The following is a 20,271-nucleotide window of genomic DNA, read 5'->3' as shown; positions in this document are numbered from 1 at the left end:
ATGCCATCACTAGGACCGTTTATTCTACTTCCCGTAACCACTCACCTTCACCCGTCTCAGCTCAGATCATTTATCCCTTTGTTGCACTCCTGGCTGGTCCCCCTCATTCTTCCGCTAACCTGAACTCATCCAAAACTTTTCTGCTTAAGTGTTAACATGCAGCTAGCCCAGTTCCCTCGTCACCCACGTTTGCTGACCTACATTGGGTCCTGGTCAAGCAACACCACGATTTTAAAATTCTCATCCTTGTTTTCAAATCCATGTCTTCGCTCTTTCCCATCTCAAATTTCCTCCAGCCCCCTAACCCTCAGATATCCTTGCTCATCTTGGAAACCTTCAATTTTAACTGCTCCATCATTGATGGCAGTGCTTACAGCTGCCTGGACCCCAAGCTCTGGATTACCTTTCCTATTCTTCTTCATCTTATCTTCCTCCTCCATGACAGTCCTTAAAAATCTACTTCTTTAGCTAGACTTTTGGCCATCCAACCTAATATCGCCTTACATGGTTTAGTGTCATACTTAGTTTTACAATTCTGTGAAGCACCTTAGGATGTTACATTTTGTTAAAAGGGCCTTCTAAAGTTTTTATTAAATACAAAATTTTATTTTTTTAAAAATTCAATCCATTGCCAATCTTGTCCCTTTATCTTACTCATCCTGCTAATTATACCCCTCCTGAAGACAGCACTTCCTTTCCAGTGCAAGTATGGGTCCAAGGACACTAGGGGCAGTATTCTATTAGCCCAACGCTGGGCCGGAGATTCCCCGCGACCAACGCCACGCCGCCCCAACACCGGCACGAGATTCTCCGCAGAGCGCAGAATCGGTGCCATTGGCGCGCCATGGTTGGCACAGCGCCGGTCGGGAGGTCCTCTATGTGGCCGGCCCACTGATTCTCGACCTGGGATGGGCCGAGCCACCGTCGTGAAAACGCCGAGTCCCACCGGCACCGTCCACACCTGCTCTTAGCCGGCTGGAACTCGGCGTGGAAGGGTCGGGGCGGCCTGTGGGGTGTCTGACCCCTTGGGGGGCCTCCAATGGGGCTCGGCCTGCGAGGGCGGCCCACCAATTGGCGGGCTGGCCTCTCTGGCTGGGGGCTTCGTTTCTTCTGCGCCAGCCCCTATAGTCCTGCGCCATGTTGTGTCAGAGCAGGCACGTTGAAGGAAGGCACTGCGCATGCGCGCGTTGGCACCGGTGCCACCGATCCCGCGGCGCCCAGTTCGCACCGGGATGAGCAGCTGGAGCGGCATGAACCACTCCAGTGTCGTGCTGGCCCCTTTTGCAGGCCAGAATTAGTCGTCGGGTCGGCCAGTTTACGACGGCGTGGACAGTCTGCAGGGAATCCCGCCCTAGGTTCTCAACATGATACTTTGTTCACATGGCTACTCTGAGTGAACCTTGGTGAACAAGTTTTCTACTAAGGGAGTACACCTGTCAAACTCTATCCTGCTCATACTGGAGTTGATTAAAAGTTACCATTTTCTTTTTGTCTATTTGGATCTGAATTGTTTATGAGTCAACGGTACCTCAGTGGTAGCACACTCGCCTTTGGGGTCAGAAGCTTATGGGTTACAGTGCCAATACAAAGAATTGCACACAAATCTTGGCTGACATGGTGCAGCACTCCCTCAGTACTGATGCTGTCAGCAGCGCTGGCCTGCAGATGCAAAGATGCTACAGCAATATTAAGCAGGGTAGTTCTTCTGGTGCCGCGGTCAATATTCATGCCTCACACCAAAGAAAATTCACAAAAATTATTTCATTGCTGTTTGTTAACCAATTGGCTGTCTTATTTCTCATGTTGCAATAGTGGCTGTTTTCCAAAAGTATTTAATTGTCTGTAAAGTGCTTTGGGGTCCCCTAAGGCTGCAAAAGACGCTACATAAACTCAAGTCTTTCTTTGGTTATATGCAATAAAAAATACGCTACTATGTTGTAGAGTCAAAATACAACAGCAAATCACAGCTCCAAAGTTCTCTTCTAATCATACCATTTGCATACACTAATTACTTTGTCTTGAGACACTGACATAAATTTCCGTTACCCTATTGCAGCAAAATTCCTTGCACAAAAACAAAATGATTCTTCCCAAGACAAAGGCTTAAAACGTCAACGGTTGGTGCACACTTCAAAGTAGAGACAAGTAAGTTAAGTGACTTGATCCTGGTGTGAAAATTATTGTGGTCAAAAATTTTGGATTACAACCCAAAAACGCCCTTTCGAAGAATGCATTAATTCCTACTTATCAGCAGTTAGGTTGATCATAATATCAAAAGATGGCAGTACATTTAGCATATCGTTAAATAAACTTTAAACAGAAATTGCGATATCCGATTTCATTTGTTGTGTGATAGGGACATCCACAGAGGTTATGCACGGCATTTTTATAAATAAGTATATATTACTGGCAGACAACAACCAATTTCTTACATTTCCTAGAAAATAGGAGGGGAAAGATATGTTACGGCCACTGTAAAAGCAGTTTCCGAAATGTGTCAGTTGGTTATGAAAATCAAACTCACCTTATGTCCTGGAACCAATGTCCTAGGGGGTGCTTTTGCTAACACTGTTGGGGAGATTTTAAACTAATGTGGCAAGGGGATGGGAACCAGATTAGGAAGTTAGAGGTCAGTAAAGAAGCAGCAACTAACGCCAGTAAGGTACGGGATAATAAACTCAATGTGACTAGGGGGAAGAGTAGACAGGGAAGAGTTGATGAACGCAAAGGAACTGGTGGTCTGAGGTGCATTTGTTTTAATGCGAGAAGTGTAGCAGGTAAGGCAGATGAACATAGGGCTTGGATCAGTACCTGGGAATATGATGTTATTGGTATTACTGAGACTTGGTTGAGGGAAGGGCAGGACTGGCAACTGAATATCTCAGGGTATAGATGCTTCAGGAGGGATAGAGAGGGAGGTAGAAGGGGGGGAGGAGTTGCATTACTCGTCAGAGATGATATCACAGCTGTGATTAAGGAGGGCACGATGGAGGATTCGAGCACTGAGGCAATATGGGTGGAGCTAAGAAATAGGAAAGGTGCAGTAACATTGTTGGGACTTTACTATAGGTCTCCCAAAACCGAGCATGAAGTAGAGGTACAAATATGCAGACAGATTATAGAAAAATGTCGGAGCAATAGGGTGGTTGTGATGGGAGATTTTAACTTCCCCAACATTGAATGGGATTAGTGTAGTGTTGGAGGTGTAGATGGAGCAGAGTTTGTAAGGAGCATCCAGGAGAGTTTTTTTAGAGCAGTATGTAAATAGTCCAACTCGGGAGGGGGCCATACTGGACCTGGCATTGGGAAATGATACGGGCCAGGTGGTTGATGTTTCAGTCGGTGATTGCTTTGGGAATAGCGATCACAATTCCGTAAGTTTTAGAATACTCATGGACAAGGACAAGAGTGGTCCAAAAGGAAGAGTGCTAAATTAGGGAAAGGCAGAGTATAACAAAATTCGGCAGCAGCTAAGGAATGTGGATTGGGAGCAGCTGTTTAAGGGTAAATCCACATTTGAAATGTGGGAGTCTTTTAAGGAAAGGTTGATTAGAGTGCAGGACAGACATGTCCCTGTGAAAATGAGAGATAGAAATGGCAAGATTAGGGAACCATGGATGACGGGTGAAATTGTGAAACTAGCTAAGATGAAAAAGGAAGCATTCATAAGATCGAGGCAACTCAAAACTGATGAAGCTTTGGAGGAATATCGGGAAAGTAGGACGAATCTCAAACGCGCAATAAAGAGGGCTAAAAGGGGTCATGAAATATCTTTGGCTAACAGGGTTAAGGAAAATCCCAAAGCCTTTTATTCGTATGTAAGGAGCAAGAGGGTAACTAGAGAAAGGATTGGCCCACTCAAAGGGAATTTATGCGTGGACTAAGAGGAAATGGGTGAGATTCTTAATGAGTACTTTGCATCGGTATTCACAAAGGAGAGGGACAAGACGGATGTTGAGGCTAGGGATGGATGTTTAAATACTCTAGGTCAAGTTGTCATACAGAAGGGGGAAATTTTGGATATTCTAAAAGACATTAAGTTGGACAAGTCCCCAGGACCGGATGGGATCTATCCCAGGTTACTGAGGGAAGCGAGGGTCGAAATAGCTGGGGCCTTCACAGATATCTTTACAGCATCCTTGAGCATGGGTGAGGTCCCGGAGGACTGGAGAATTGCTAATGTTGTCCCTTTGTTTAAGAAGGGTAGCAGGGAAAATCCAGGGAATTATAGACCTGTGAGCTTGACGTCAGTGGTAGGCAAACTGTTGGAGAAGATACTGAGGGATAGGATCTATTCACATATGGAAGAAAATAGACTTATTAGTGATAGGCAGCATGGTTTTGTGCAGGGAAGGTCATGCCTTACAAACCTAATAGAATTCTTTGAGGAAGTGACAAAGTTAATTGATGAGGGAAGGGCTGTAGATGTCATATACATTGACTTTGGTAAGGTGTTTGATAAGGTTTCCCATGGCAGGTTGATGGAAAAAGTGAAGTCGTATGGGGTTCAGGGTGTACTAGCTAGATGGATAAAGAACTGGCTGGGTAACAGGAGAGCAGTGGTGGAAGGGAGTGTCTCAAAATGGAGAAGGGTGACTAGTGGTGTTCCACAGATTTCCGTGCTCGGACCACTGTTGTTTGTGATATACATAAATGACCTGGAGGAAGGTATAGGTGGTCTGATTAGCAAGTTTGTAGATGATACTAAGATTGGTGGAGTTGCAGATAGCGAGGAGGACTGTCAGAGAATACAACAAAATATAGATAGATTGGAGAGTTGGGCAGAGAAATGGCAGATGGAGTTCAATCCAGGCAAATGCAAGGTGATGTATTTTGGAAGATCAAATTCAAGAGCGGACTATATGGTCAATGGAAGGGTCCTGGGGAAAATTGATGTACAGAGAGATCTGGGAGTTCAGGTCCATTGTACCCTGAAGGTGGCAACGCAGGTTGATAGAGTGGTCAAGAAGGCATACAGCATGCTTGCCTTGATCGGACGGGGTATTGAGTACAAGAGTCGGCAGGTCATGTTACAGTTGTGTAGCACTTTGGTTAGGCCATATTTGGAATACTGCGTGCAGTTCTGGTTGCCACATCACCAGAAAGATGTGGATGCTTTGGAGAGGGTGCAGAGGAGGTTCACCAGGATGTTGCCTGGTATGGAGGGGGCTAGCTATGAAGAAAGGTTGAGTAGATTAGGATTGTTTTCATTGGAAAGACGGAGGTTGAGGGGGGACCTGATTGAGGTCTACAAAATTATGAGAGGTATGGACAGGGTGGATAGCAACAAGCTTTTTCCAACAGTGGGGGTGTCAGTTACAAGGGGTCACGATTTCAAAGTGAGAGGGGGAAGTTTAAGGGAGATGTGCGTGGAAAGTTTTTTACGCAGAGGGTGGTGGGTGCCTGGAACACTTTACCAGCGGAGGTGGTAGAGGCAGGCACGATAGCATCATTTAAGAGGCATCTAGACGGGTATATGAACGGGCAGGAACAGAGGGAAGTAGACCTTGGAAAATAGGAGACAGGTTTAGATAAAGGATCTGGATCGGCGCAGGCTGGGAGGGCCGAAGGGCCTGTTCCTGTGCTGTAATTTTCTTTGTTCTTATGTGGAAATTAGGAACTTCAACATTCAATCGGCATCGGGAGTTTTTGCACATGCGCAGACCATGAGCTGGCTGCACACCATTTTTACATTCTTTAGGCCCAGCGCACCTATGCATGAAGAAAAATGGTGCAAAAAAATTTTTTAAAAATGAGTCAGGGCACAGAGCACCTTCGGGAAGAAAAGTCTCAGGCACGAAACAGGGAGAGATCCCAAAAGGAAAGACCCAGAGAGGGAGCAGGACCAGGAAAAAGTAAAAAAATTAGAGCAGAGGGAAAAAAGGCTCCAAATAGGAAAAGAGCTGCGGGTAGCAGACCTTAATTCAAGGGAAGTCTTGATATTTAAAGAGGACTCAGAACAAGCCTCAAGATCAAAAAAGGTAGCCAAAACTTGATGACATTGTGCTGAAGGCTGTTGGGGTATACTCCTTTGGAGCAGTAGTGTTCTGCTTGGGGATGGCCGGAGATCTGAAATTGTGCTTGGGAAAATTGGTGCTTGAATATACTCGGAAATCCAGAGGAACGGAACCTTGGGAGACAAGATTGTAACACTGCCAGTTGGGCCATTGTTGATGCCATCAGAATTGCAGTGACTTGGGAGAGAATTCCAGGTTAGATCTTTGAAGGTGAAGACTTGAATCCTTTGTGAGAGAGATAAGGTTTCAGTGATATTGGTTGCCTCAGTGATACGGATGTCTGGGTGGGATGTTCTGAAATCCATGGACAACATCGTTATTGTGCATCTGCCAGTTATTGTGTAGTGTGGTGTTCTACTTCAGGTGCCTGTTCATTTACATGCACCTCGATGTTAGAGTATAAAACAAATATTGGGCGGGATTCTCCCAGCCCCGCGCTGGGCCGGAGAATCCCCGCAACCGCGCCACACCGCCCCGACACGCGCAAAAAATCAGCACCAGCGAGTTTGGTGCGGCGCAGGTCGTGGGCCGCTCTACGTGGCTGGCCCGCCGATTCTACGGCCCAGATGGGCAAGCGGCCGCTCTAAAAAGGCAGAGTCCCACTGGCGCCATCCACACCTGGTTGCAGGCAGCAGGAACTCTGCGCGCAGGGTCGGGGGCGGCCTGGCCCGCGACCCACCGATCGGCGGGCTGGCTTCTCGCTCCCCGGGCCTATTTTCTTATGCGCCGGCCCCTGAACTCCCACGCCATGTTGCGTCTGGGCCAGCATGCGTGGGTTGACGCGGCGCACAGTTCACGCCGGGATGGGTGGCTGGAGCAGCGAGAACCGCTCCAGCATCGTGCTGGCCCCCTGGCGGGGCGAGAATCGGTACACCCAGTGGCCCGTTCGCGCCGTCATGAAACGCGACGGTGTGGACTCTCTGTCGCCGAATTGGAGAATCCTGCCCATTGTATATTGTTTTATCTTTCTCACCTTTTATAGTAAACGTTATTCTTGCTTGTTCAAACCCATGGTTTTCTTCAGTGACCAAATGCCTTTAAAATCTCAAACTTGGTCTACTTCAAATAAAACCTTACTTGTCCCCAACCTAATCTAAACAACAATTTGGGGAATCTGGCCAACGATTAAAACACAGCACAATGAAAGAGAAGGAAAATAAGGACAGAACAAGAATACACAATACAAAATCCAGAAATTGTTTAGGAAGGTTACAAATTAGAAAATATACATTTTACTCAGAAGTATAATGGGCATGTAAAAAGACACGCTGAAAAGGTAGTAGATTTTGGGTCAATTCACAATTTAAATTTTTTTTAAAAAGAGTTGGATTGAGAGGTGACACGATTGGTGTTCCTTCAAACTGAAAACAGTTCATTTGGGAGGGAAAGTCCACTAGATTCTAATCATACACCATCTCTGGATGAAGAACGTCCCCAGGGGATTTTGTATTGCAACATACAACCTTGAAAGTCCTGTGTAATTTCCCATGTAATGTTATCACTCATGGGTTCCTTACTTCAAGGGCAGCACAATGGTACAACTCTCTTATCTTTGTGACATCATGCAATTACTTAACCTTGCAGTACATGTACAAATCTGGTCATCTGGCCAGAACGAAAATTCACTTGCTTGACTGGATATGTTTCCCATTTACCAACAATCCCAACCCATGTAAGAACATTTTGGGAAAAAAAACATATTAAAACAAAAGAGAACAGCATAATCATCACCAAATCATCTGCATTCAACATCCCAGGGGTTTACCGTTGGCCAGAAGCTACGTAAATACTGTGGCTATATGACAGCAGGTCAGGGACGACTAAGACATGTCCATGAATTTCTCACCAACCAACCCAGACATCAATAACACTGAGTCAAACTCACTGAAACCAAGGTATACAGCCTGGTATGGCAACTGCTCGGCCCAGGACCGCAAGGAACTTCAGAGAGTCGTGAATACCGCCCAGTCCATCACACGAACCTGTCTCCCATCCATTGATTCCATCTACACCCCCCCCGCTGCCGGAGGAAAGCGGGCAGCATAATCAAGGATCCCTCCCACCCAGCTTACTCACTTTTCCAACTTCTTCCATCGGGCAGGAGATTCTGAAGTCTGAGAACATGCATGAACAGACTCAAAAGCAGCTTCTTCCCCACTGTCACCAGACTCCTAAATGACCCTCTTATTGACTGACCTCATTAACACTACACCCTGTATGCTTCAACCGATGCCAATGCTTATGTAGTTACATTGTATATCTTGTGTTGCCCTATTATGTATTCTCATGTATTTTCTTGAATTTTGTTTAATTCCCTTTTCTTCTATGTACTGAATGATCTGTTGAGCTGCTTGCAGAAAAATACTTTTCACTGTACCTCGGTACACGTGACAATAAACAAATCCAATCCAATCCAATCCAGAAGCTGTGAATTCTGCTATGACTCACTTCCTGACTCATCAAATCCTGCTCACCACCTACAAGGTACAAGCCAAGAGTGTGATGGCATACTTGCCTGGATGAGTGCGGCACCAACAACATTCGGGAAACTTGACACCATCGAGTACAAAGAAAGCTGCTTGATTGGCACCCCACTCAGCAATATAATCCTTCTACCGCTAGCACACGGCAACAAAAGTGTATGCCATCTGCAAGATTCACTGCAACAACTCACCAATACTCCTTTAACTGCACCTATCAAACCAATGTCCTCTACCATCTAGAAGGGCAACGACAGCTGACACATGGAAACACCTCCACTTAAATTCCCCTCCAAGCCATACACTCTTGAGCTTGGAACTAAACTTTCATTAATTGTCGCTGGTTAGAAACCAGGAACTCCCTTCCTAACAGCACTGTGGGTCTACCTACACCAGATGGACTGCAACGGTTCAAGGAAGCAACTCACCATCACCTTCTCAAGGCCAATTAGGAGTCGGTAACAAATACTGCCTGTGCCAGCGATATTCAAATCACATCTATTGAAATAAAATTAAATATTTGGATGTGATGCTATTAAATGGGACCAAAGTCACATAGCGAGCGCCTTTAGCCACGTGTCTCGCAGTGCCAAGAAACACAAGGCTATGAAACACAATACTGTTTAATAAGGGACATCAATGAGGACTGAGGAGCTCTGCTCACCGGACCTGCTCAGTGTAGTGAGAGATTGGGACACCATTTTTAAATGGCGTCCCGATCTCAAGGCCCCTGAAGCGACCCCTCCAAGCCCAATGCTCTATGCAAGGGTCTCCACAACCCCCTCACCCACACGCAATGCACCCTCGGCCTGACCGCACCTGTGCAAAAAAACTGCCAGCTTGGCAGTGCCAGGCTGGTGCCCAGGTGGCACTTCCATGGTGCCAGACAGGTAGTTCCAGGGTGCCACCCTTCCCAAAGGCAATGCACCTGGGGGCCCTACAATCCGCTGGCAGAACCCTACGAATACCGTCCCATCTGGTCTCAGTTTGTGGAGACCAGTACTGAATGGTGTTCGCCGAAGGTCTCAGAGGTGAAGGCGATTGATCCCATGCCTCGGGTAACTCAGGAATCTGCACATTAAAGTGAGACATAGGAACATAGGAATTAGGAGTAGAAGTACGGCAATTCAGCCCTTTGAGTCTCCTCCGTTGTTAAATCAGATCATGGCTGATCTCTTCCTGGTCTCAAAGCCATCTCCCTACCTGTTGCCCATATCTCTTTAACCTGTGTTTTTTTTTAAATCAAAAATATATCTCTTGCTTGAAACTATTTAACGACTCAGATTCCACTGCACTATGGGGCAGCGAGTTCCACAAATTCAGCACCCTCTGCAAGAAGTAAGAACATAAGAACTAGGAGCAGGAGTAGGCCATCGGGCCCCACGAGCCTGCTCCGCCATTCAATGAGATCATGGCTGATCTTTTGTGGACTCAGCCAAGGTTCGGGCTGTTGAAGTCATTGTACGACGAGCAGGAGAATGTGCAAGGAGGCAATGGTGATAGTGGTCGAGACCTGAGGAATGCCAGTTACCATCAGTGGCTGATGGTACACTTTCCGGCCCGAACACCATAACCCTTAATCCCTTTATTCTTCAAAAAACTATCTATCTTTACCTTAAAAACATTTAATGAAGGGGCCTCAACTGCTTCACTTGGCAAGGAATTCCATAGATTCACAACCCTTTGGGTGAATAAGTTTCTCCTAAACTCAGTCCTAAATCTACTTCCCCTTATTTTGAGGTTATGTCCCTTAGTTCTGCTTTCACCCGCCAGTGGAAACAACCTGCCCGCATCAATCCTAGCTATTCCCTTCATAATTTTAAATGTTTCTATAAGATCCCCCCTCATCCTTCTAAATTCCAATGAGTACAGTCCCAGTCTACTCAACCTCTCCTCATAATCCAACCCCTTCAGTTCTGGGATTAACCTAGTGAATCTCCTCTGCACACCCTCCAGTGCCAGTATGTCCTTTCTCAAGTAAGGAAACCAAAACTGAACACAATACTCCAGGTGTGGCCTCACTAACACCTCATACAATTGCAACATAACCTCTCTACTCTTAAACTCCATCCCTCTAGCAATGAAGGACAAAATTTAATTTGCCTTCTTAATCACCTGTTGCACCTGTAAACCAACTTTCTGTGACTCATGCACTAGCACACCCAGGTCTCTCTGCACAGCGGCATGCTTTAATATTTATCGTTTAAATAATAATCTCATTTGCTGTTATTCCTACCAAAATGGATAACCTCACATTTGTCAACATTGTATTCCATCTGCCAGACCCTAGCCCATTCACTTACCTATCCAAATCCCTCTGCAGACTTCCGGTATCCTCTGCACTTTTTGCTTTACCACTCATCTTAGTGTGATCTGCAAACTTGGACACATTGCCCTTGGTCCCCAACTTCAAATCATCTATGTAAATTGTGAACAATTGTGGGCCCAACACGGATCCCCGAGGGACACCACTAGCTACTGATTGTCAACCAGAGAAACACCCATTAATCCCCACTCTTTGCTTTCTATTAATTAACCAATCCTCTATCCATGCTACTACTTTACCCTTAATGCCATGCATCTTTATCTTATGCAGCAACCTTTTGTGTGGCACCTTGTCAAAGGCTTTCAGGAAATCCAGATAAACCACATCCATTGGCTCCCCGTTATCTACTGCACTGGTAATGTCCTCAAAGTAGTCAAAAGTAGTTCCTCTTCACCTCAGTTCTAAAGCTACCACCTCTCAATTTATATCCGTGACCTCTCGTTCTAGATTTCCCCACAAGAGGGAACATTAGGTCTAGGTTTACTTTATCAATCCCATTTAATATTTTATACACTGCGATCAGATCCCCTTTCATCCTCCTAAACTGTAGCGAAAGATTTCTCCGAGTATCCCACGGGTGCTCCAGTTTCCCCCCACAGTCCAAAGATGTGCAGATTAAGGGGATTGGCCATGATAAATTGCCCTTAGTGTCCAAAAAAAGGTAAGTGGGGTTACTGGGTTACGGGGATAGGGTGACAGCTAAGGCCTAAGTAAGGTGCTCTAAGAGCCGGTGCAGAGTCGATGGGCCGAATGGCCTCTTTCTGCAGTGTAAATTATATGATTCTATAATTATAAACCCAAGCTGTTTAATCTCGCCTCATAAGTCAATCCTTTCATCCCCGGAATCAACTTGGTGAACCTCCTCTGAACTGCCTCCAATGCCACCACATCCTTCCTCAAATAAGGAGACCAAAACTGGACACATTACTCCAGATGTGGTCTCATCAACACCCGATACAATTGCAACAACACTTCTCTACTTTTATACTCCAGTCCTTTTATAAACGCTAACATTCCATCTGTTTTTTTAATGACATGCTGTATCTGCATGTCTTGTTCGAATATGAAGATTTGCTAAAAAAATGATTCCACCCACAACGGACGGGATTCATAATTCAACAACTCATGAAGTTGCATTAGATCTCGGGAGGCGTTCCAATCGGGTAGATCTCCCGGCTTTCATTCGCCACGCTGTGCCGTGGCGAGCTGCTTTTCGGGCACAGCGTGACCATTAAACTGGAGGAGATGGCCTCATCATTGCAATTTCTGTTTTGAAAGCTATAGCGAAGGATGTTTTAAATCAATTTCTTTACTGATTGTTTCTCAGTTTTTGCATGCAAAAACCAGGAAAATAAATTAGTGAAGCAGAATTCAAGGACAAGAGTCAAGCTAGTCCGGAGAAAAATCTGGTTTTATTTTGATAATTGAAGCTCAAAAGAACAAGAAACTAACGAGGTAACATTGCACTAAATAATAAAATTGTCATTTACACACTTAGTGGGTTTCAAAGCAGTTCCCAAAGTAATGTGAATAGTTTCAGCAATCACAAAATACTGTCATTTTAACAGTAAAATACATTTCTAGTATGTCAGTGACATATGTTGACTGCTAAAATTAACAGTTAAGGAATATTATATCATCACCATTACATTATGAATCACAAACATTTTAATACCGAACTGAAGTGTTAAATAGTTGATGCTAAAATGAATTTTGCACCATGTGGTGTGAAAGTCCTATAATAATTATAATCTTTATTGTCACAAGTAGGCTTACATTAACACTGAAATGAAGTTACTGCAAAAAGCCCCTAGTCTCCACATTCCGGCGCCTGTTCGGGAACACACAGAGAGAATTCAGAATGTCCAAATTACCTAACAGCACTTCTTTCGGGACTTGTGGGAGGAAACCGAAGCACCACGCAGACACGAGCAGAACGTGCAGACTCTGCACAGAAAGTGACCCAAGCTGGGAATCGAGCCTGGGAATCCAGCAATATGGCACTGTGAAGCCATAATGCTAACCACTATGCTACCGTGCCGCTCAATATGCTACCCTGCCACATTGTAACCATTATGTGCCTAATATCCATTGTGTTAATAACCTATTTTTAGTCATTACCCGGGCTGTACAGCGCAAGTCCCAACAGTATAGATGTGACATGTGGGCATCTCTGGACATGGTTATTGATGGTCTGCAAGTAAATTGGTGCAAATATTGCATTTATCTAAATTTTCAAAACTTCTGACTCTTCATTTGACATCTAAGATGCAGTCCAGAAGAAGAGCATTAACACAATAGGGAATGAAGCAAAATCAGCATGGGTTGGTGTCACTCAAAAACACAGATTTAAGGTAGACTTTCCACAACTGGTGAAAAATACTTTGATTAACAGAACAGAACAGAGGTGGCAGATATTTAATGTGAAAAATACCCCTCTATGTTCAGTTCCCAGTACAAATAAATTCAAAACAGTCATTTCCATTCACTATATAAGAAACAGCAGGATTCGGCCTTTTAAGTCTGCTCAGCTATTCATTGACCTTCTACTTCAGCCACACCTTTCCACACTTTCCCCATATCCCCGATTCTCAAAAGGAAAGATTGTTAGCCTTATCAGAAATTAGAAAGAATCTTCAAGAAATTCAGAAGTAATAAAGAAATTATGAATCTTTTCTGCATTCATGAAATAACTGGAAAAGTTCCTGAGCCCCATGCTCAATGTCTTTTTAAAATATTCTAACTGAAATAATAGATTTTCAGATGCTGTGGTATACAGAGCTTTGAAACTATAACTGCTCAATGAGGGCTCCCTCATGCTGCTGAGTACTCCGTGAAGCAAAGACAGGTATCAAGCAAATGTAATAAAAAATTAAAAACCCCACTTTGGAATGACGAAGTGAAGGGCTAGAGAGTACATCAGCAAACATGACCCTGAAAGATTAAAAGGAGGGGAGCCAATAGGAAATCATATCCCACCAAGATACTTAGCTACTTGAGTTAGCTGAAAACTGCAACATTGATAGGTGACAACAGACAACGTTCCCTCAGGCAACCAACACAAAACATTTCATTTACAATGGAGAAATTTTAATCTGTACTGCCAATTTTTAGAGTGTATGAACCAAGTGTTTTACTGAGAGATGATATTCTAAATTTATCTGGACTATGGTACTGTTGCACTGGTGAGAATATCATGATATATACACACTTATCACATTATTTCCCACAGCTAACAGTTCACCACTTAATAAAATTAAGTCAGAAATCATTAATTCTTTAGTACAAGCATATCAATTAACAACATGAACTACCCCAGCCATTAGTGTCCAATGAGCCAGCAACCATCAGCCAGAAAACATGATACAAGGAGAGCACACACAGCATCCATAACACAAACACATAAAAGCTCCAAAACAGGGTGAAATCATCCCACAAAGTCAACAGTCTAGAACAAAAAAAAGCATAGTTGTTTCAGAACTGCATTCCAATACACAGCTCGGATCATTTGCAAACCTTTAAATGTTACAGCAGTTTATGTCAAAACTGAACTCTTCACTGCTTGATTTGACATTACTTTCCAAATCAGCTTACACAATCAAACATTTGGGCACTGCAAAGATGCAGCACTAGAAACAAGCCTATTTTAAAAAAAAGATCTTTGCTACAAGCACGGTAGCATAGTGGTTAACACTGTGGCTTCACAGCACCAGGGTCCCAGGTTCGATTCCCTGCTGCATCACTCTCCCCGTGTCTGCGTGAGTTTCCTCCGAATGCTCCAGTTTCTTCCCACAGTCCAAAGACATGCAGGTTAGGTGGATTGACCATGCTAAATTGTCCTTGGGGTGTCCCAAAAAAGGTAGGAGGGGTTATTGGGTTAGGGGGGGTAGGGTGGAAGTGAGGGCTTAAGTCGGTAGGTGCATACTCAATGGGCTGAATGGCTTCCTTCTGCATTGTAAGTTCCATGTCTAAATATAAATATTAACTGCCAAAACAGTACAGTATACAACTGAAGTGGAATGACTGTTATTTCAAGTATAGCAACATTCTCATAGACAAGATCATGTGTTGCAAAGGCAAGGCTCAACATGTACTTAAAGAGGAAGCAGCTAAAAAAGAAAATGATACAAAGTTTTACTGCAACAAATAATCTGATTCCAATTTCAAGTGTGCTGAAAAGTAACAGAAATTGTTCAGAGTTTAAAGTTTTTCACTTTCACGTGTCATTGTACAATTGTTTATCATTACGTCAGTAAAGTTTTAGAAATATGTCCCATGAAGCCACTTCCCCTTATTGCTGCACAAGCTTCACCAGCTTTCCATGACCCAGACACTTGATTTCACACTTCTCATGTTGGCTATCACATTCCACATTTCTTTTCAAACAAAATCATTCATGAGTGATGTGGAGGTGAGCTGCCTTTTTGAATATAATGGAGTGGCTTGCTTAGCAGTTTCAGAGGGTGGTTAACACTTAACCACATTGGCCTCACACTGCTCCAACTTAATGTTCTCCTCTTGTCGCATGTCCCCACATGTACCTTTCACTCCTTCAACTGGGCTTCTCAATGTTCCACTTTCCTGTTGCTGGCTTCTCATTCAGCCAACGTGCACATCTCTATCTACCTCACCATATTGCTACCACCGTCCCTACCACAACCTCCTGCTCAACGTAACTTTTGCGTCAACCCAATGCTGAGTGCTTTGAGACAACGCACTGCATGCTAGCAGCATTACAGAAATGAATGTAATTGTTGCAAACTAAAGCGCGACTTTAGTTAATAGATTAACTCTCCTTACAACTACTGAAAGTGTAAAATGTCGTTAAATAGTTTTGCTGGAAAAGGAGAAGCAGAAATGTTGTTGAAATAGTAGGTTACAAAATCCTTCACGCAGCAGATGGCTCTGCAACTATGCGGCGAGAGCCAGAGCCATAGAAGATTCTAGGTTTGATGAGAGATTTTGCTGAGTTAGCTGATCTCAGATGGGGCAGAATTAAAAAAAGAAATTTAGAGTATCCAATTATTTTTTCCAATTAAGGGGCAATTTACCGTAGCCAATCCATCTACTCTGCACATCTTTGGGTTGTGGGGGTGAGACCCACCCTGACACAGGGAGAATGTGGAAACTCCTCACGGACAGTGACCCAGGGCCAGGATTGAACCTGGGACTTCGGCGCCATGAGGCAGCAGTACTAACCACTATGCCACCATGCCTCCATTGGGGCAATAGCAAGGGTACAACCCAAGAAGCCTGCTAGAAACGCATGCATGTAGGTATTTGGCATGTAAACAATGGTCTCAGCTACTGACCGAAGCTCTCACTTGACAAATGCAATTTCAGTGCAACACAAAGGTTCCTCCGCCACAATACCACCAGCCAACCCCCACACCCCCAAATGTCAGCACCAGTAGGGAGGAAAATTGGAAGGAGCGCACGAGAGGAAAAAAAGGAAGTGAGAAAAATCCAAATAGCCTTAATCCACACTTTTTCCCCATTACCCACCAACCTTCAAGTATTTATCCAATTCCTTTTTGAAAGTGGCCATTAAATCTGTTTTCAACAACCTTCCAGGCAGTGCCTTTTAGGTCATTGCAACTTGTTACAGGTTTAAAAAAAATTAAAATATTAACATTTGTAAATGTTAGTTTATTAAAAGAATAGTAACATGAGAAATAAATGATCATTTGAAGCAATTTATTGCCTAGCTCACATAGTAAATTTCAAACTAATTTCCCAATTACCAGTTAACCTGTTGACAAGTATCACACCCACCCAATAGAATAACAACCACAAAAATTCTGCAGCCACTCACAAGACAGTAGATACCAAACAATAGGGTGCAGTATAGCAGCTAGATAACACAGTATGGTAGCTTGGGCAAATAAATTGTGCTTGAGCCATGCTTCTCAAACCATACAAAAGCAACAAAGAGACTCAATGTCCAAAACAGTACCAGCTGGCCTCAAAGACAACCTCCTTTCTCTGCCAGAAAAGCACTAATTTACTTAAAAATATTTTGCTATACTAAACCTGAAGTAAACAAGCTTTCAAAAAAAAGTAAATGCCCTGAAAATGACTATCTTGCCATCTGAAGAAGTCCATACTGTATAATTATCTGATCACAATCTTTGTTTCACAATATGGAAGTATTTAATAACCTTATTAATGAGTCCACTTATGATCTAGATTTTAAGAAATTGCCACTAAGTAGTTAATTGTATTAAACATATTAACATAATGCTCCAGACATACATTACAGGGGTCCAATCCCAGCAACCAAGTATCCATAAACTGCAGCTTATAGCTTATTTTGTATTATCGTTTTGCTTGTATTAATACTGTACTTGTCCCACATACCGAATTCAGTACAACCATTACTGCTGTCCTAGTTTTACTTTCATTCTGCAATGCCATTTACATTCAGAGATCAAGAAAGAGGCCTTAAGAGGACTTGATACAGAAACCCTCACTTCAGTGTTTGAAGATTAAACCAAGGGCATTTACAACCTGTCCCAGGTTCTGAAAATAAGCACAGGAAGACTGTAATGGCTACCCAATTCCAAAGCTCAAGACAACTTGTACAAGAGCCAAGGGCAAACAAATTTGAATTTCAATTTTGGTTTGTACCCAAGGAACATGCAGTTATAGGCATTAGGCTGTGGGATCTTTACATTCAAAAGCATATACATCACATCCTCAGAAAATGAATCTAGATGTAGAATACACACAGGCCAGAACACCATCCATACCACAACTTTGACATGCACCCCCCTAACATTTATGTGTAACCATTCCAGATAATAGTTAGCTTGTAAAATGTAAAAGCTCAACAATATGTACCGATCTTTCAGTAAAGTTAGGAACATACTAAACCCCTGAAACCCTCAGCCCCTAAGCTGTTGCTTTCCAGAACAATGGACTTTTGGTAAAACATTCGCTCATTAAGCGCAAAGGTTAGCTTTGCAATCCCCAAAATGATTTTATATCCTTCAAGGTATCAGAATAATCATTTTACTTGCCTTGCTCCTTAAAAACACTTAACAACCTATTTAGAAAAATATGATTCAAACAGGCATATTAAAGCAACCATTAAAAATCTGTGATATGCACGTTACATGTTCTAACAATAATGCTTTAAAACCATTTAAAACTGCTGAAATTGATGTCTAATATATATTTAATATGTTGGTTATACAACAAAACTAAAATAACTAGTTATTATTGACTTATCAGTAACTGAAATGTACTTTTCCAATCAAATTGGCTTACTCTGCATATATTTAGGCGTTTGATTCACTACATTCATGAATGTACTGAAGTACATGGGAGCCTATTCTGAGTTTAAAAAAATAATACCAGTTATAGGTAAACTATCAGTGCATACAGATGATGCACAGCAAGGAGGTATTCTGCTATCTAGGATAAGATGTGCAAAGATTTATGGCTAATTAAAGCAAATTCCTAAAAGGCGGTTTTGAATAATTAGGTCATTCCCTTTCTCAAAGGAGAATCTGACACCTTGAGCTGCGAAGTATCCCACTTCCCTGAAGCTTTTTGATGTCTGTGGAAAGGGCACCATTATTTTCCAGTGCTGTGTGTTGTCTAAGGGTGGGATGAAAAGGCCTTGCCCAGTAGCAACAGCAGACACTCTGAGACTTTCTCCCCACATCACCACACAACACACGCAGGCACATTAAACCTTTAAGGAAAGTAGTAAAATGATTCTTAAAAGCTGACCTGAGAGGTGTCATAGTCTTCATCATCAGGACTCAGTGCCATGACCTTTCACAATTCATACTGCCCAGCCAAAGAAATCCAGTCATGGCTCTATTAGCACACTCTCACAGAATACACTCAACATTCACTAAGGAGCTTCCTCCATCTACTGCTGCTCAACCTAACTTCACAATGAAATGCCTCGCCATCCCCGTGATTGACAGGCGCGCCGCCCAATCGCTCACAGAGCTCAAAGGCCCGCCCGCCCACCACGCTCACGTTCGCCAATCGGAACGGGGGTAGGGTGGGACCTTGCGCTTGCAGCACACGACTGAGCTGGCGACTCCGTGGTGTCAATCAGTGCGCGCGGGCGGTGCGTTAGTGATTCAAAAGTGAGCACGCGCGGAGCCGCAGCGCACGCGGTGACGGACAGCATTCCCCACAGCCCAACGGTCCCTGCGCATGGCAATTGTCAAACCCCGCCTCCAGACCGTACGCATCGTCTGCGTCACGTCATCCCAAGGCTTCAGTACTCCTATTGGCTCTTGGAAACGTCAATCAAATAACGTCTGCCGTCATAAGGTCGATTGACGGCTCGAGGCAATGGCAGTAACTGAAGAGATTGAGTGAAGTGGAAGAAAGGAGTTGAGCAAAACTTATGGTTCCGGGGAACGTGAGATTTATTTATCCATTTGTTTGCTGTTCCTTGTGTAGAAATTGGGCTGTGGTTTTAAAGGGGCAATGAATGCGCCTGGTGAAATCTGAATGGACACAGAGGATTGGATGGTCAATATAGCAAAATCCTGCAGATGTTAGAAATCTGAAATAAAAACAGAAAATGGGGGGGGGGGACTCAGCAGGTCATGCATCACTTGTGAAGAGAGAAACAAAGTTAACGCTTTGTAGTAAAAGGGTCTGGCAAATATGGGATGAATACAGTGCCACCAGCACAGTAATATGAGAACACATGACCTGCACTTCAGTGGTGTGTTGGACAGAGCTGAGAGGTGTCATAGTAAACATGGAGTCAGCTCCTAACTTGAAAACTGTGCAGTATATTTGTACATAGTTTTACTAATTAATAAATACATAAATGTAGCAATTCATTGCTACACGGTAGCATGGTGGTTAGCATAAATGCTTCACAGCTCCAGGGTCCCAGGTTCGATTCCCGGCTGGGTCACTGTCTGTGTGGAGTCTGCACGTCCTCCCCGTGTGTGCATGGGTTTCCTCCGGTTTCCTCCCACAGTCCAAAGATGTGCTGGTTAGGTGGATTGGCCATGCTAAATTGCCCGTAGTGTCCTTAAAAGTAAGGTGGGGGGGGGGGGGGGGTTGTTGGGTTACGGGTATAGGGTGGATACGTGGGTTTGAGTAGGGTGATCATTGCTCGGCACAACATCGAGGGCCGAAGGGCCTGTTCTGTGCTGTACTGTTCTATGTTCTAATTGTTATATTTCTTATTTGTGGCAGTAATGTTATTAAAACTCTGGTTTAAAATATAAACAGGCAGTATGTCTACTAAATCTGTAATTAAAGAGTCATAAATAGTGAGGGCATAATTAATTCCAACCACTTGGTAACAGATAAATGACTAATAAAATCGTGTTTTGATTACCTGGAGTGTAGATCGTAAGACATAAGAGCAGAATTAGGCCAGTCGGCCCATCAAATCTGCTCCATCATTCAATCATTGCTGATTTGTTTCCCATCCCCATTCTCCTGTCTTCTC

At 43.6% G+C, this 20,271-nt stretch overlaps 1 protein-coding gene across 4 annotated transcripts in view; it reads right to left on the bottom strand.

The window, feature by feature from the left end:
* LOC119974665 (lysine-specific demethylase 2B-like) overlaps nt 1–18,760 on the bottom strand; it is a 339,398-nt gene extending 320,638 nt beyond the window's left edge. For all 4 annotated transcript variants that reach the window (XM_038813740.1, XM_038813742.1, XM_038813743.1 and 1 more), the window contains exon 1: nt 18,564–18,760. In XM_038813740.1, the coding sequence (XP_038669668.1) occupies nt 18,564–18,605 (42 nt within the window). In that variant the 5' untranslated portion in view covers nt 18,606–18,760. The remainder of the gene's footprint in view (nt 1–18,563) is intronic.
* Nucleotides 18,761–20,271: the final 1,511 nt, after the last annotated feature.

The sequence above is a fragment of the Scyliorhinus canicula genome, chromosome 12, assembly GCF_902713615.1.
Source record: "Scyliorhinus canicula chromosome 12, sScyCan1.1, whole genome shotgun sequence".
Classification (NCBI taxonomy): domain Eukaryota; kingdom Metazoa; phylum Chordata; class Chondrichthyes; order Carcharhiniformes; family Scyliorhinidae; genus Scyliorhinus; species Scyliorhinus canicula.
Note: the sequence above shows the minus strand (reverse complement) of the source record. Positions and strands in the feature narration are given on the sequence as shown.